The sequence below is a fragment of the Mus pahari genome, chromosome 9 (assembly GCF_900095145.1).
Source record: "Mus pahari chromosome 9, PAHARI_EIJ_v1.1, whole genome shotgun sequence".
NCBI lineage: Eukaryota > Metazoa > Chordata > Mammalia > Rodentia > Muridae > Mus > Mus pahari.
The window spans coordinates 46,680,945-46,696,921 of record NC_034598.1 but is presented as its reverse complement, the minus strand read 5'-3'; the positions used below and the strand labels follow the sequence as shown (position 1 = coordinate 46,696,921).

General features: G+C 37.7%; 1 protein-coding gene across 3 annotated transcripts; it reads right to left on the bottom strand.

Moving 5' to 3' along the window:
* Positions 1–864: 864 nt before the first annotated feature.
* Positions 865–12,237, bottom strand: Neurod4 (neuronal differentiation 4). Of its 3 annotated transcripts, none has more exons than XM_021205477.1 (2): positions 12,006–12,237; positions 865–4,143 (listed from the first exon to the last, which is right to left on the bottom strand). In XM_021205477.1, exon 2 carries the CDS (start codon positions 4,132–4,134, stop codon positions 3,142–3,144), a length of 993 nt encoding a protein of 330 aa, XP_021061136.1. In that variant the 5' UTR covers positions 4,135–4,143; positions 12,006–12,237; the 3' UTR covers positions 865–3,141. The 3 variants fall into 3 exon arrangements, with proteins under 3 accessions (XP_021061136.1, XP_021061135.1, XP_021061138.1); XM_021205476.1 differs by having other exon boundaries at positions 12,140–12,237; XM_021205479.1 differs by having other exon boundaries at positions 11,865–12,121.
* Between the last annotated feature and the right edge of the window lie 3,740 nt (positions 12,238–15,977).

The following is a 15,977-nucleotide window of genomic DNA, read 5'->3' as shown; positions in this document are numbered from 1 at the left end:
AATGACGTGTCATTCAGGATTGCAACCTAAATTCTTCAACTTAGTCTCATGAATTTTATTGTTTATTGATAGCCAGTTGAAGCTTCACAATCAAAATATTTTAATATAAAAAATCTGAAGATATGTGCTTAAATATTATTTCAGTACACAAACTATTTATAGAAAAGGGGAGGAGATGATATATCATAATGTTTGTGACAAATGTACCAAATATTTGCTTCTATTTGTATAAAAGATCTCTGATAATTATTAAGTTAATGTGTTTGAAACAATGTTTTCTCTGTGGAGACCAGGAACAGCAGATTCAAGAGACATACAGAAAGATGGCTTTCCTTTATACACTTTGTTTCTTAAATCTTAAGCTCAAGTTTCTTTTGTTAACCAATTTTATTTATATTCATCATCATCATCATTATTAGATTTTTCTATTTTGCATTTTATTCATTTAAGAAGGACTCTTGGAAAAAATTATCATAAGAAAACTAAAAATAAATCAGAAAATATTAAAAGCCAATTGTCAAAATCATACTTCATATTGTTTCAAAAATTGGCAAGCTCACTTAAATAGCAGATACTAGGGCATCCTTCTATGACTAACCTCTCTGGGGCCTAAGTATTTCTATAGCCTGAAAGATTCCTCTTTTCTCAACTGCAAGTTTTATAGTTTATTATATGAGTGAGAGACATTTATCTACTACACTGTGGCCTTCCAAGTCTTCTGGAAAGTGGCAAGATGACCTAAAAGAACAATTGTGTAAACCCTATGCACTGTCTGGACTTACTGTGCTAGCTGCTCACCAAATATAAATGTAAAGACTCAATGAAATCTCCAAAGAGTAACATTGCCAAGAAAAACACAATGTGTAATAACACTCAAAGCTTTATTGCTACTGGAAAAGGGAGGTAAAACAGTCATTTCTTTTAAACAATTGCTTCATTTTTATCTGAAAACATTCCCAGAAGACTAGACATTATTTAAAGAACAAGTTCTTTCCAAGCATGGTACAGTACTAAATTTGTATTTAATTATAAAATCTCTCTTCACAAGTCTACAGTCTTGGTTCACATGTACTACATTCTCCAAAGGAAAAAATAATAATGTAACTCTGTTGCACCTTAAAGGAAAAAATCTAAAGCCATTAACTTGCATAGCCATTCAAATTATTGATCTTTTTTATAAAACCATCGCAAGCAATCAAGAACTGATTTTCACCTTTTCTCTCACTCCAAATGTATAAGCTACTTGCCCAGTGAAGTTTTAAGGCTATATCTATCAGTCTCAAATTTTTACATAAAAAGAAAGAATAATAAATTAAATAAATAGAACCTAATAAATAATTCAGATAGCAATTATCTATAAACATAAATGCTATATAAGTAAGATGCTATGGTAAGTAAGAGCAAATTCTCAAAAAAAAATTACATAGGATGATTCTATAAATAATTCTCCTTGCCTATTTCCACTAGGGTGATTCAAGGTGTTGGGGGTGGTAAATTACTGTCACAAGTTGTTTAAGACCTCTTTACAGACTTTTAAACATATTTATAAGCCAAAGGTGCAAAGTAGAGCAGAGTAAGTGCTGCAATAAGATGGATACAAAATAACTCCCAGTGTAAAGAAATAAATAAGGGCAATAAAGAAAAGAGATACATATATAGTTTGGTATATAAAATGGCATATTCATCTGTCATTAATATTGCTAAATTTATTCCTAGAGATGTATCCTCACCCACTATAAATAAACTATGTATACTCCTGGGTTGAACATAAATGATTGCTGTGGAGGATGGATCATGATAGTAAAATTTCTCAGAGTTAATTTCTCTGGAGAAGAGAAACTTGGCTGAACCAATGTGGATACAAAGAAAAGAGATGCCACATAAAGAAAAATAAACTTTCTTAAAACTGATCAAAACCCGTGCTGAAGATACAGACAGATTCATTGACTCTTTATTTTGATTCTAATCAAAATTTTGCATAAAATAGCATAATATCATGGAAATGAAGACAAAATAACAATCAGTGGAGGGTGGGAAGTAAGAAGTTACATTTATGTTGTAAGAATTCAAGACTGATTACAACAGTTCTGGAATATATGATACTGGAGTGGACTCTATGGCTTTAATCACATTGCTTTAAACAGTGAAATTCATCTTGCTGGAGAATATCCACATTTTTCCAGTGGCTATGTGTGAGGCAGAATTCTTCAACTGTGTTAGTTGGGATGGCAGCCAATCACCATTTTTATTGCTCTACAGTATGAACCTGGCTGAGTTCTAATTCTAACTGAAGCACCTGAATACCTGCAAAATTCCCACAGCCCTTTAGTCATGGAAGCTAAGAAATGAGCTAGGTGATATTTCTGTGTGCCAGAAGAGAAATTTCAATGTCTTTCTTGCTTGTCTCCTAGAACTAAGACAGTTGTTTTTTTAAAATAGTATCAAGAATGAAGTTTGTGTGAGGCTTCTATCATGGTTCTGGAATCACTAAAAAAGGTGTATATAGCTTTCAGCACAGTAATAAGTAGAGCTAATCTCTTAAAGAACATACTGGTTATTTATGGTAACATCCAAGTTATGATTTTAGGCTCTGGAAGTTATATTTAAATAGACACAAAGATGATTTGTCAAATTCACACAAATTTTGTACTCTATAAGCCAACAGACATGTACTTGATGCTCCTTCCAGTTCTATATAATCATTCCATTTATGCTATTTCCTTTTATTGCTTTTTAATTTTAAAACTGTGTGAGAGGTGAACAGTATATGTTGATTTAGAACAGTTGCTTCATGTTTATCAGAAAGCAATAAAAACACTGGAAATGGAAAGTCAATTGGCAGAGTATTCAGTTAGTCTTTGGCACCATTGGAGCAGGGCCTAGGCTTTCTGTTCCATTACCATGTGGCCTCAAACCATCAGATATGTTCACTTGAGTTTACCGAATGTAGGATTGGTTCAATGTGAGAAGTTAATGGGAAGAAAGTTAGCAGGTACAGGAAGTTTTGAACAAACTAGGACTATTATGTTTGATGTATATCCAAAGGTTCTTTTAAATTTTCTGAGAGTTTAGCTCAGCCACTAGAAACATGGAAAACATCTCCACTTCATTCTCTGAAATGTTGGTGCTTATCTTATTGCTCTAATCAGAGAAGATCGTATTGAGCTGAGTTCCAATGCTATGGTGGGAATAGGAATCATAGCTCAGGTCTACAGGAACATCATAGCGGGGAGTGCCAGTCTGAAAGGGAGTCGAATGCACATGCCCTGAACTTAGACTTGCAGAGGTATAATGTGGCATGAAGTTGTAGGATTTTTCCAAATCAGGGGAGCCATCTTGCTTCAAGGAAAAGTTGCCACTAATGCTCAGGGGTGGTGTGAGTGGACCCTCATAAGGAGGGGTACTGCAGTCAGGTGGATGGCTCCCAAAAGAGTCACCCAAACTCTTAAATGGTTGAGGCTTGAGATGGTGAGGATGTGTTTCCATATGGCCATAAGGAGGGCTGGGAAGCCCTGGAGACTGATAGTTGAAGCTGTGGACAGAGACAGTAGAGTCACAAACTGAAGATTTTTCCTCATGCTTCTCCAGGAGGGCAGATTGAGGCCCCAGTTGGAGGCATCCAGCAACCAGGTTGCTTGTGGGTTGAGAGAGACCTTTACATAGCATCTCCACAAATCCCTTCCCTTCAAGTGTCTGACCAGTTTCCAGGACTTCAGACAAGGCCCAGATGTAGTTCCTTGCCAGTCGAAGAGTCTCTATCTTGGAAAGCTTTTGGGTTTTAGAGTAACATGGCATGACTCTTCTAAGATTATCCAAGGCATCATTCAGGCCATGCATCCGGGTTCGTTCTCTAGCATTGGCCTTGACTCTTCGAGCCCTGAACCTTTCAAGGCGAGCTTTAGTCATCTTCTTTTTCTTGGGACCTCTTCTTTTAGGTTTATCTCCATCTTCTTCCTCTTCTTCATCCTCTTCGATACTGTCATGCTCTTCAGTTAAGATTCCAAGCATTCCATAAGAGCCTGGTCTTTTCTCTTGCTCCTTCATCTCATTTTGAGAGGCCAGACCTTTATCCATCCAGGATTGTGTGTTGACCAGCTCTACCATATCCTTGGATTTCATATACATTTTTGCCATCTATAGATTCTGAAAAAAAGGAAAATATAAAAAAAGTTGAACCACAAAATACCTGGTGTAAATCTAAACTGAGATAGACATGATGGCTATGATCTCAGACCTTAGGAGGTGGAAGCAGAAAAATCAGGAGTTCATCGTTATCAGCATACAGAGGTTTATGTTTAGCAGCATAAAATGTTTAACCCCAGTCTGAGCTATATGAGACCTTGTCACATGTAAACACATAAACTTTGTGTTTATTTCATGGATATAGAGCACTTGTGTTTCATACTTTCCTTGCCCAGCTGTCAATTTAAATTAAACCAAAGCTCAAAGAATTATCCTAGACATACATCAACTTACAGCACATTGCAAAAAAGAAGGAGGAAGAGGAGGAGGAGGAGGAAGAGGAGGAGGAGGAAGAGGAGGAGGAGGAGGAGGAGGAGGAGGAGAAAGAAGAAGAAGAAGAAGAAGAAGAAGAAGAAGAAGAAGAAGAAGAAGAAGAACCTAGTAGAAGAGAAAGTGGGGAACCGCCTTGAATGCTTTTGGCATAAGAGACAACTTCAACAGAACACTGATAACACAAGCACTAAGATCAACAATTAATAAATGGGAACTAATAAAATTGAAAATCTTCTGTAAGGTAAAGGATCATCAATAGGACAAAACAGCATCCTACAAATTGAGAAAAAATTTTCACTAACTCCACATCTGACAGAAAGCTAACATTCAAAATATACGAAGAACTCAAGAAACTAGATATAAACAAACCAAATAACCCCATTAAAAGTCAGATACGTTTCTAAATATCATTTTCAAAAGAGAAATCTCAAATGGCTAAGAAACACTTACAAATGTTCAACATTCTTAGTCATATGGGAGATGAAAATCAAAATTACTTTGAGATTCCGTATTACACCTGTCAGAAATGCTAAGATCAATAACACAACTGACAATACATGCTGGCTAGGATGCAGAACAAGAGGAACACTCCTCCATTGCTGGTGGGAGTACAAACTTGTACAATATGGTGATTCCTCAGAGAGTTGGAAATGGATCTACCTCAGGACCCAGCTGTACTACTCTTGGGCATATACCCAAAGAATGCTCCGGTCTTCCACAAGAACACTTGCTTAACTGTGTTCACGGCAGCTTTATTCATAACAGCCAGAAACTGAGAACAAAATAGATGTTCCTCAACTGAAGAATAGATAAAGAAAATATAGTACATTTTTACAATGGAGTATTATTCAGATGTTATAAAAATAACGTCATGAAATTTACAGGCAAATGAATGGTGCTAGAAAAAATTACCCTGAGTGAGGTAACCTAGACCCAGAAAGACAAATATGATATGTACTTAGATATTAGCTATTAAGGATAATCACTCTACAAACCACAGACCCAGAAAGGCTAAGTCAAGAAAGGTTCAAAGGAGGATGCATGGATGGATCTTCCTGGGAAAGAGAAATAGAATAAATTTTGCAAGAGGACTGTGGGTGAGTAGGGATGGGAATAGGAGGGATCAGGAGAGAGTGGAGGATATGAATGAAAGTAGAGAGTACTGGGAAAGATAACTGTAAAAAGGAGAGGACTTAGAAGGAGTCACTGTGGAAATCTAGTGTAGTGGAAACTCCCTGGATTTTATGAGGGTGACCCTAGCCAAGACTTCTAGTAATGGGGGATACGGAGCCTGAACTGACCATCTTTTGTAACCAGGTAAGGTTTATAGTGGTGGGACCAGGACATCAACCCAGTCACAAAACTTTCAACCTACAATTTGAGCTGCCTACAAAATAGGCTGAGGTAATGGTGGAACAAAACTTGTGGGAGTGGCTAACCTGAAGCCAACACTATGAGAGCCTGTACCTGACACTGCCTGAATAGCCAGGAACTAGAGACTGGACAGCCCGGGCACCTAGGATAGAACCAAAGACAACTGGCAAAAAATAAATCAATTAAATGATTACTAATGATATTCTACTATATTCACAGATTGGTGCCTAATTCAATCATCATCAGAGAGGCTTCACCCAGCAACTGATGGAAGCAGATGCACAGACACACACCAAATATTAGGCAGAGCTCAGGGAACCCCACAGAAGAGGAAGAAGAACTGTACGAACCAGAGCTGTTAAGGTAACAAGAAGATCACAGTGCACAGATCACCTAAGTAGGACCCATAAGGACTCACAGAGACTGAAACAACAATCATGGGGACTGTATATGTCTCAGCTATGTCCTCTGCATATATGTTTTGGTTGTGTAGCATAGTCTTCTTTGGGATTCCTAATAGTGGGGATAGAAAGTATCACTGACTCTTTTGCCTAGTCTTGGGCCTTTTCCTCCTACTGGGTTGCCTCATCAAGCCTTGATATGACAGTTTGTACCTAGTCTTAGTAACTGTTATGTCACTTTTGGTTGATATTCCTGGGAGGCCTGCTCTTTTCTGAGGGGAAACGGAGGGGTGGGTGTGAGGAAGAATGGAGGTGGGTGGGGTGGTGGGAGGAATGAAGGAAGAGAAAACTGGTCAGAAATGTAATGAAAAGTACATCATAATAAACAAAGAATGAAAAAGAAAATTTGCTGAAGGTGAACAATGATTTTTAAATAATTGGTATATAACATGAAAATAAATTTATATTATCAAATAAAATATATGTTGATCAGTTAAGCAAGTAAAATGTTCTGAATTTTTAGCATAAAATGAAAACCTATAGCAAGATCAAGACTACCTTCCTGTGTTCTACAGAGGCCTATGTAGCCTCTATTTAGAGATATTTCACAAGCATCTAACTTGTACAGTCCCATGTTCCCCACTGGCTCTGCCAACAGGTGACTTCAAGCACTTCATATTAAATAGTTCCACTGTGGCTGGACTGCCCCATGTCCAAAAGAGCATTGTAATTCTTTATAAGTACCCTGTGTTCTCTCGTAGCAGCTAGGGGTGTCAGACATGTGACACAGTGTCATGAAAGAACCATGAAACAAATTGCCACTGGCCATTAATAAGTTTACCCATGTATGGACAACTCTTTCCTTTGCACATAAATATCACACTATGACAATACTTAGAAGCAAAAATCAGTGATCCATCAACCTATCCAAGATTATTTCAGTGAAACAGAAAATACTTTATTAGAAATGAAAATATGAAACCAATGTAAAACAAAACAGAATATAGCGACTGTGAACATAACATGGGACTGTTTTAGGTAAAAACAGAAAAATCCTAACTACTTCAATTCATTTGCCTAACAGATACTGTTTGATATGCTTAACATGCAAATTTTGCCATATGAAAAATAGATATGTGATTTAGTAAACTTACATTCATATTACAAGAGTTTGAGTAGTTTTCAGATCTTTTGAGTCATTTGTAGGTCTATAGTTTAGCAGATAAAAGTATCTGGTAAACCCTGCTGGAGCATCCCAGCTTATTAGTTGGTCCTTGAAACATTAAATCCTCTATCACCTTTGATTAAAGGGAAGAACATAATGAAATGCCTTTTGATCCTTGAAGCTGGGGTCTCCAATCAATTAATTCAGGGATTAGGATTAGCATTTACAAAAAATATAAAAATATTATTTGAATTGTTTCTGGTAATTGGAGCTTGTTTTCATTGTAACCTCATTTACCTCCTATAAATAATTAATGTTATTGCATTGTGAAAACAGCCCAGGTTTCATATTAATCAGCAAGGAAATCATGTCAGCTTGACTTACTCACTTAATAAGGCTTCCTGGGTAAGCAGCTTTATTGAAAACACACATTGGAACCTACTGGTCAACTGGCTGCCCAGGCCAAGTCAGAAAATCCCACTTTTAATATGGATGATGAAGCTTGTGTGCTGAGCTGCACTTCTAAGTCGGGCAAATATCCAGAGGGATGGGTAAGAACCTAATTAACTTTCTGTTAAAATAACACAGATCTTCCAGAGGCAGGTGCAGGCTGAGGCCTAAAAAGGATGGGATGGGCTTGAGAAACCTAATGGTCTCTCTGTGTGTAATTACAACAGCTTTTGTGTAGCATTCTAATTTTACAGCACTTTTGCACTCATTAATCTATATATCCAATAGAGCATACTGTTGAAGGTGATGAGTATATTCAGCAGCACCATGAGGCCAGCATTTTATATGATGGACATGTAAAGACATAGTGTAATAGGACATAAAAACATTTCTGATCCCAAATCCTGGGATTTACAGTTCTTTTCTTCCCTTATCTCTTTCATCATAACTAATGAAGAAAGATATTTTGTCTTTAGCAATTGTAGATCAATATAGCTATAGCAACATGAGTGATCATTATCCAGGGAAAATTTCCCTTGATGTTCTCTGAGGCAGCTTTTAACTCACATTCCAGGATTCATTCCTATCTCAAAGGCTTTTCTGTGTTGCTTTCAGCTACTTATTCTACTCCTCTTCTTTTCTGTACTCTTTTCCTCCTCATCTTTCTCCCATCTTCATTAGCATCATTGCACTGGGTCATAATGATGTCCACAAAGAGGACGGAGAGGTGAAAGAGAGGAGAACCACCTGACCCACCTGGTATCACTCTCACTTTTGTATTTGGCTTCCCTATTTTCTCTCTGTTCTTCACAACTCTTGCTTGATCTTTCTATGTATGTCAGTGGGCATGCTACCAGGAACTGGGGTTGAGAAAATAAAATTGACTAATATTTGTCTTTAATAAACTTGGTGATTTTTAAGCTTTTAAAATAATACTGTTGGTGGGTATAAAGGAAAAGTTTATTAGACTTGGATAAACAATGTGAAGCAAAACAAAGGAGTGAAATTTTACCTTTCTTCTTTTATCAACCATGAGAAGAACAGGGATGGTTCTGGTTTAATTTTCTCTATTCACATATGTATTGGTACAGTAGCTCTAAGAGAATTTTGTGGCCATATAAATGTGGCTTCAAAAACAAGGTGACCAAAAGAGTACAGATGGAGCTCTAACCCAATATTTTCAGTTCCTGATTCCTAATCCTAGTTTTATTTATTTTATTATTTTATATAATAAAAAGATAAGGTATAGTTTATATTATTCAACACAAAAGTATGACAAAGATAATGTAAAACAATATCTATGTGTCTATTTTTAATTTATTTTTGGAATTTCAAAAGTCTAACCCATTCTTGCATGTGTTTTCTTCATTCAAAATCAAATTCTCCACACAGATTAATAAATAAAATGCACTGTATATGCTGTTGTTATCTGAATGCCACCTCATCTAATTGGTAAAGAAGCAAATATGATAACTGCCCAATAGTCTTCACTTGTCATCTAGTCTAGACAGCACACAATCTGGAGTCAGATCAACTGGATCCAAATTTCAATTTTACTACTTACTATATTTGTGACTTAAACTTGTATCTACCTTAATCTTCTCCTCCTAAAATTGGAATAATAGTAATAGATCTAACTCAGCATAGAATGAGTTAATGCATTAAACCCTTGGAATTAATGCCATGTGTCATGAATTCCACATGAGGGTGAGAAATGACTACTCCTAAATATCTTGAGTCACAATGACAATAATTACACATATAATTTTAAAATCTATGTTTAATGCCAATTTCGGGACCATGAAGATCAGTGATCTATTTCAGTTTTTGTTTTAAGGTGTTTACTTACCCATGTAATAATGAAGCTAAATATCAAAGATCCTGTGGGACTAAAACGGATGAATGAAGATTCCAAGCTCCATCAGATGCCTCTACAGTCAGACATGAAATTAGCTTCCAAATTTTTATTCTGTTTATATTTGTGTAGATGCAGGGAGGATGAAAGAGCGAAAATTCTCATGCAGAAAAAAATTGACTTGATATTCTTTCTTAGTTACATGTTCATCAAATTTCTGGTGGAAGGCAGAAGCCCTCATCTAGTAGGACTGTTTTATCGTTGGTTCACAATATGAGCAATGCAATTCCTCCACAAGCTCCAGAGAAAAGGTGTGAAGTATCTCACAGATAGAAGCAAAAGCCAGAACTTTCCAATGATAAAATGGGCTTTCTCTATTTCTACTTTAAATATTTTCAAGGTATCACATGATAGACAAAGAAACAAAGTGTTGAAAATATATGATTCACTTCTAATTTGTTATTAATAAAACTTAAGTGGATTCTCTTCAGAGTAAAAACCAAAACCCAATTCATCCTTTAACCTGTTACCATACCATCTTATAAGTATCCTGAAAGAAACACAAAACTAAGATTATTTTCTTGTCACTAAAGTGTGAGATGAACATAGCAAAATTGTTTTAATGTTTTGTGGATATTGTATGGATATTAAAGGCTATGGTTCTGCCTCATAGAACATAGAGATAATGCCAGTGTAGCTAAAAAGTATTAATTAATACTAGCTTTTGAATATAGAATTCTACTACCCCCAATATGTGCAAACTCATTCTGATCTCATAAAGTCCATTCTAGTCTTTGACATTAGTATTTGGATTTCCACATACACCTACATGTTACAGGATTTACCTCTTTATTTCCTTCAATAAAATCTCAGTTTTGAGTTATTTTTCTCTATTTAAAATATTATTCTCATTTTTTTTCACTTTAAAATCCTTTTTGAACATGTATTTGTCATAGACGCTAACTGCATAGTATCATAGCCATTGCGAGTTTCTACTATTTGGAGAACTACTACATGAAATTCTTCCTACACCTTTACCTTCATTCATTCTGGAAAAGTTTCATTTGAAAAGTGAGTGAAGTGAGTGAAAAGTATTTACACGGGTATTTGTAGTAGGTTGTCCAGTGTTTTTCCCCTTATAAGCTGATGGTACTTGATTACCTCTTGCTGCTATGGCTCTAAATACAACAGAAAGGGATTATGCAGGCTAATGTTTAGAGAAGTTAAGAACCACATAAATGAAATATTTTGCTTGGAGACTACAACAAAAACAAAAACAAAACAAAACAAAAAACATAAACCAAGGATTTCACAAGTAGCATTGTATGGGAACAGTGATTAGAATAGTAGTCTTTCATAGCCAAGATTTTATATCTACAACTACAATTTCCTATTGATTAGTAACTATCTGCATGCCCCACACATATACACAGAGGGAGAGAGAGAGAGAGAGAGAGAGAGAGAGAGAGAGAGAGAGAGAGAGAGCGCAAGGCCATACTGTACTTCATTCAGTTTCACAGCCTCAGATCGTAATAGTGAACTTCATTAGCAGAAGTTAAACAAGTATCTAATTTTCTCCCCGTGTTCTTTACTATGTTAGAAACTAAGGTGGGATCATTTGCATTTGTTAATATTTCTTGAATATAATTTTGGTGGGAAAGTGATGAGTATATGGCAAAAAAAGATACATTTGGACAATCATTTTGTCTGATTTACAATCTCAAACCGCTGGGGGAAAATATATTTTCTATCTCCAAACCATTGAAGAACTTTTGGCTAAGCAAATGGAGACAGTGAGGAGAATCTTCACCTGTGGCCTCCCAAGATCTCCCTCTCCTTATTTAATTTCCATTTCTATTCCTCTCCCTCCACTGTTTGCCCAGACCATCGGCTTTGTGAACAAAGCACTCAAATGTACCAATTCTTCCAACTTGCTTGCTAAGCCACTTTGGGAAAACAGCTAAACTTTTGCAGCTTTTAGCATTAGCAAGATGGAACGTTGGGCTTCACAGTGACAGAGGAGTCACCAGCAAAGTCTTCTCTTCTGCATCTGTGGGAACTTCACACAGAAACTTTAGTACCCACACCCCATTCACAGTCTCACCTCTGGAAGTCCAGTTCCGAGATTAAACTCTAATCTGTGTCCTGAAAAACTATCAGGGCAGTCAGGTCTACCCTGACCTGACCAGGCAGATCGTGGGAAACAGAAGACCCTTTCAGTCGTCCGTGTTAAGCTGGTAGCTACCTTCTAGTGATTGTTCCTGGTCTGAGTACCCTGTCTGTTACTTATTCTACTTTTTCCTGGAGTTCTGATGCACCACCAGGATGCCTTCAGGTCAGTGCCTCCACCACAGCTGGTTTTCTAGGTCTTTTCAGTACCTCTTTCCCGGGGTCAGCTCCCGCGAGTAGCTCTTTCAGTACCACGGTCTCTGGGCAGCTCCTGTGATCTGACTGGAGCTTCTGACTTGCTGCAGTTTTGCTGGTTTTGGCTGCTGACCAGGGCGGGAGACGTTGCCCACAGGCTAGCCCCTCCCCTTCCTAGCCTAAAGACACACCTCCTTCACAAGGCTTCTCTGACCAGGTCCAGCTTTGCCACTGCGTGTTTGTTTTTGTTTAAACCAGGAAGGGACTAGAGGGGGAAGACTGCTGAAGTTGATGGGTGAAAACTAAGAGAACTGAAAAGTCTTGTGGTTAGAAAGGTACAAGGCAGGGTAGAGCAGGCAGAACAGGAAGGGGGTCAGAAAACTGGAGACATACTTGGAAAGAAAGCTAAACCGTACATGAGACCGGTGGCCATGCTTAAAATGAACCTGAGAAAACTACACAGCAAGGACATAGTACTAGTGACTCTACTACCCTACATGGGGAGATTATTGGTTTGATTGGTTGGTTGTTGTTTTCTAGAAGATTTTGGTTTTGTTTCTTGGACAGATTTTTTTGCTGTGCGTGCACGTGTGTGTGTGTGTGTGTGTGTGTGTGTGTGTGTGTGTGTGTGTATTTCTAACATTTGAACCTAGGGCCTTGCATATGCTAAACAAGCACTTTACCACTAAGCTACATCCCCCAGCCTTTTTTCTTAGAGTTTTGGGGTTAGGGTTAGGGTTAGGGTTAGTCTTAGTCTCCCTTTGCAACATAACAAATATATTCCTGTTATAACCATATTTGCTGTATTGGTCTGTTGTGTTTTGTTCACATGACATTTATGAAAACAAAAGCAAATGTATAAACCCTTGGAGCTCTGGCTCTAAAAGGTAGTTTTATTACCACTATTATTAAAGACTATCATAGGTTTTAAATAGTTAATTTTTTGAACTCTAACATAGGTATTTTGTAATTCTTCATCTTCATAGAAAACTAAATAAAAAAATAACTTTTTCTGGTTTTTGCAAGTCACTAGTAATTTTCAGCAAATCTTTAAAGCCTCACTAATCTTTTTGTTCCTTATCCAGGAACTATTGCTCAGCAAAATAAACTTCATTTTTGGAGTAATTAAGTAATGCATGATAGACATCATAATTTCTGGAAACAAATCAGAATTTATTCCTCAGCCAGAAGGAGGTTATGAATGGGACAGTTTGCCTCTAGATAAAGCACCTTAATAGTTTCTAAATGTATGGGTCACTCCCCTGAATTCTGTATTCAAAGCCATACCCATGGATACTAAAAAGTTGTTGTTGTTGTCATTGTTGTTGTTATTTTGGAAGTGGCACCCTGCCTGTGAGATTTATTGTAGGAGGAAAGGAATGGAACATTAGTAGAAAGATGAACATATTGAGACAAAGGTGAGGGTAGAGATGGAACATTGTGCCCAGAGACCTCTGACAGATGTAAGGAATTGAACATAAGAGGATTAACTCATTAACTCTCAAAATACATTCAATTGTGTGTGTGCACACGTGTGGTGTGTGTGTGTTTGTGTGTGTGTGTGTGTGTGTGTGTGTGTGTATACTCATGTAGTGGCAGAGGGAGTTTTTCTTTAAGAACTGGTTTTCAGTTTTTGAGTTTGCTGGGTTTTTTTGTTTTGTTTTGTTTTTTTCAGAAAAGTGGGTGGAATGCATTCATCAGGGTTACTGTCAAAACTCCTTGACAGTTGTGGGGTTGTTGAATTCTGAGAGAGCAGGAAGGGCAGAAAGGCTGTGCAATCAGCAAAAGGAGAGAGTGATGACTGCCTTAGGAAAAGAGAATTAAGGTCATTTGCATTCACTCTCCTCCCCCACATGGTTCCTGGGCCAGAGGGCCAGTCCACAGCCCTTCTCTCTTTCACTATTGCTTTTTTGTAAAGATCTGAGGTAACCTGTTAGAACCATCTGCTGAGTGGAGAAAAGGAGACCAGACCAGCACTCAGTTGCTGGCCCACTGGCCTGATACTAGGAGCCATTGAAGCAGAGAAAAGGAAGGCAACAGGCAGATTTATGAGCAGCAATCTGTTACACTCCACCCCACCCCACCCCACCCCACCCCTCAGGCTCCTCTGCTAGGAGACAGCCTGATAATCCATCAACCCCACTAATGAATTAATTAGTATTCCCAGTAATCCTGACCCCCAAAGGAGACCTGCCCATAGGCCTGTAAGGAGAGTAGAAACTGCCTTCTGCAACCAGACACTGAAGAAGTGAGGCCACTGTCTGACACTGGCCCTAGGGCACTGGGCTGAAAGCCACAGACGCTGTTCGTAACTGTCCCCAGATGTCCCTCCTTCTCGGCTTCCCTTGGGAGACCACTTGCCTTTGTTGAATTAAGACCACTACTTCCAAACAAATGGGGTCCAAAGGCATAAATCATGAACTATAGAAAGTGAGAAACTGAGCCTCAGAAAAGAAATTACTGGGCTGCCCATAATTACAAGTAAAATTTGAGCAGACCCTGAGCCTGGTCCACTTACTGGGACTCTGGGGCAGCAGCAGAAGGGAACAGGTTGAAAAGAAGGCAAAGGACACAGTCTCTGATCTATGGAAGTTTAGGGCTCAAGTAGCAAAGTCACAGAGAGTCAAAATTAATTGAGAAATGTTTTTAAACTAAGTGGTTTGTGACTTGAGATACTTCTGAATATGGACTGAAGCAAAATATAAAGACACTGGCTAATTTTCCAAGTCTGTGGAGAATGACATCAGGGAGATTAATCATCCCTCTTTACAACCACAAAATCCTTTTCATTCTCCTCACAAATAGGATGCAATGGACAGTATATATATATAAAGATTGGAAGTAAGCATACCTGTGTTCTGAACCTTAATCTAGGACTAGACCCCATTTGTTTGGCAGCATTTGTTTTCATTCAGTAAAAGCAGGTGGACTCTTCAGGATCTTGGTAAGGTGTGGTCTAGTGGCCCAAGCATAGTGCTGTTCCCTCTGGTCAACCATCAGGGTAGATTAGAATCTCTGACCTCTGATCTCTCATGTTCTTTCTACCTCTAACATTCAGTAATGGCAACACTGTTAGATGTCACAATCATCTTTTGAGACTGAATAATTCAAAGGTCTTCAGGTTTGAATAAGGCACCAACATTGGTTAGTGACCAGGTCATAAATATAAGTGTGGGTGTGACTCCACCTGTATTAACTGGTAATTTGTTTCATTTTTCCTCTACTCCATTCATCCAAAGTCTGTGCATCTGGGCATTTATATTGTGCATCATTTCAGCTTCATAATATTATCCACATTCTTAAATCTGCTTAACAATTCTCTTTTAAAACCTCTGTGCTGTTGCCCTAAGCCTTCTTGGCAATTGCTGTTCCCAAAAGTCCTCTTGCACTCATTGGTGCTTAGTGCTACTATTTACTAATGACAGGACATTAGACAGCTTATTTTCTTCTCAACTCCTAAGTTCCACCATATGTAATTGGGGGTAATAAGGCTCAGCTAACAAACTGTATCTGACGAGTATACACAATAACAGGTGGTGAGTTTGCTAAGTTCTTAGTATAAGATTTGACACTTAGCAAGAGAGCAGTAGACACTAGTTATGGGTATTTTACCTTAAACATTAGAATCTGATCTTTTATTCCCTACTGACCAAATAGCTAATATTAGGATCTCTTTTTACAAGATTTGTTTCTGTATGTCTGTTACAACATTAATCGCACCATACTAATTTACCTATTGTACTGGATAGCTTTGTGTCAACTTGACACAGCTGGAGTTATCACAGAGAAAGGAGCTTCAGTTGGGGAAATGCCTCCATGAGATCCAGCTGTAAGGCATTTTCTCAATTAGTGA

Bases quoted from the DNA above. Each gene is read 5' to 3' on its own strand.
- Neurod4 (XM_021205477.1), bottom strand. From the start codon at position 4,134: ATGGCAAAAATGTATATGAAATCCAAGGATATGGTAGAGCTGGTCAAC.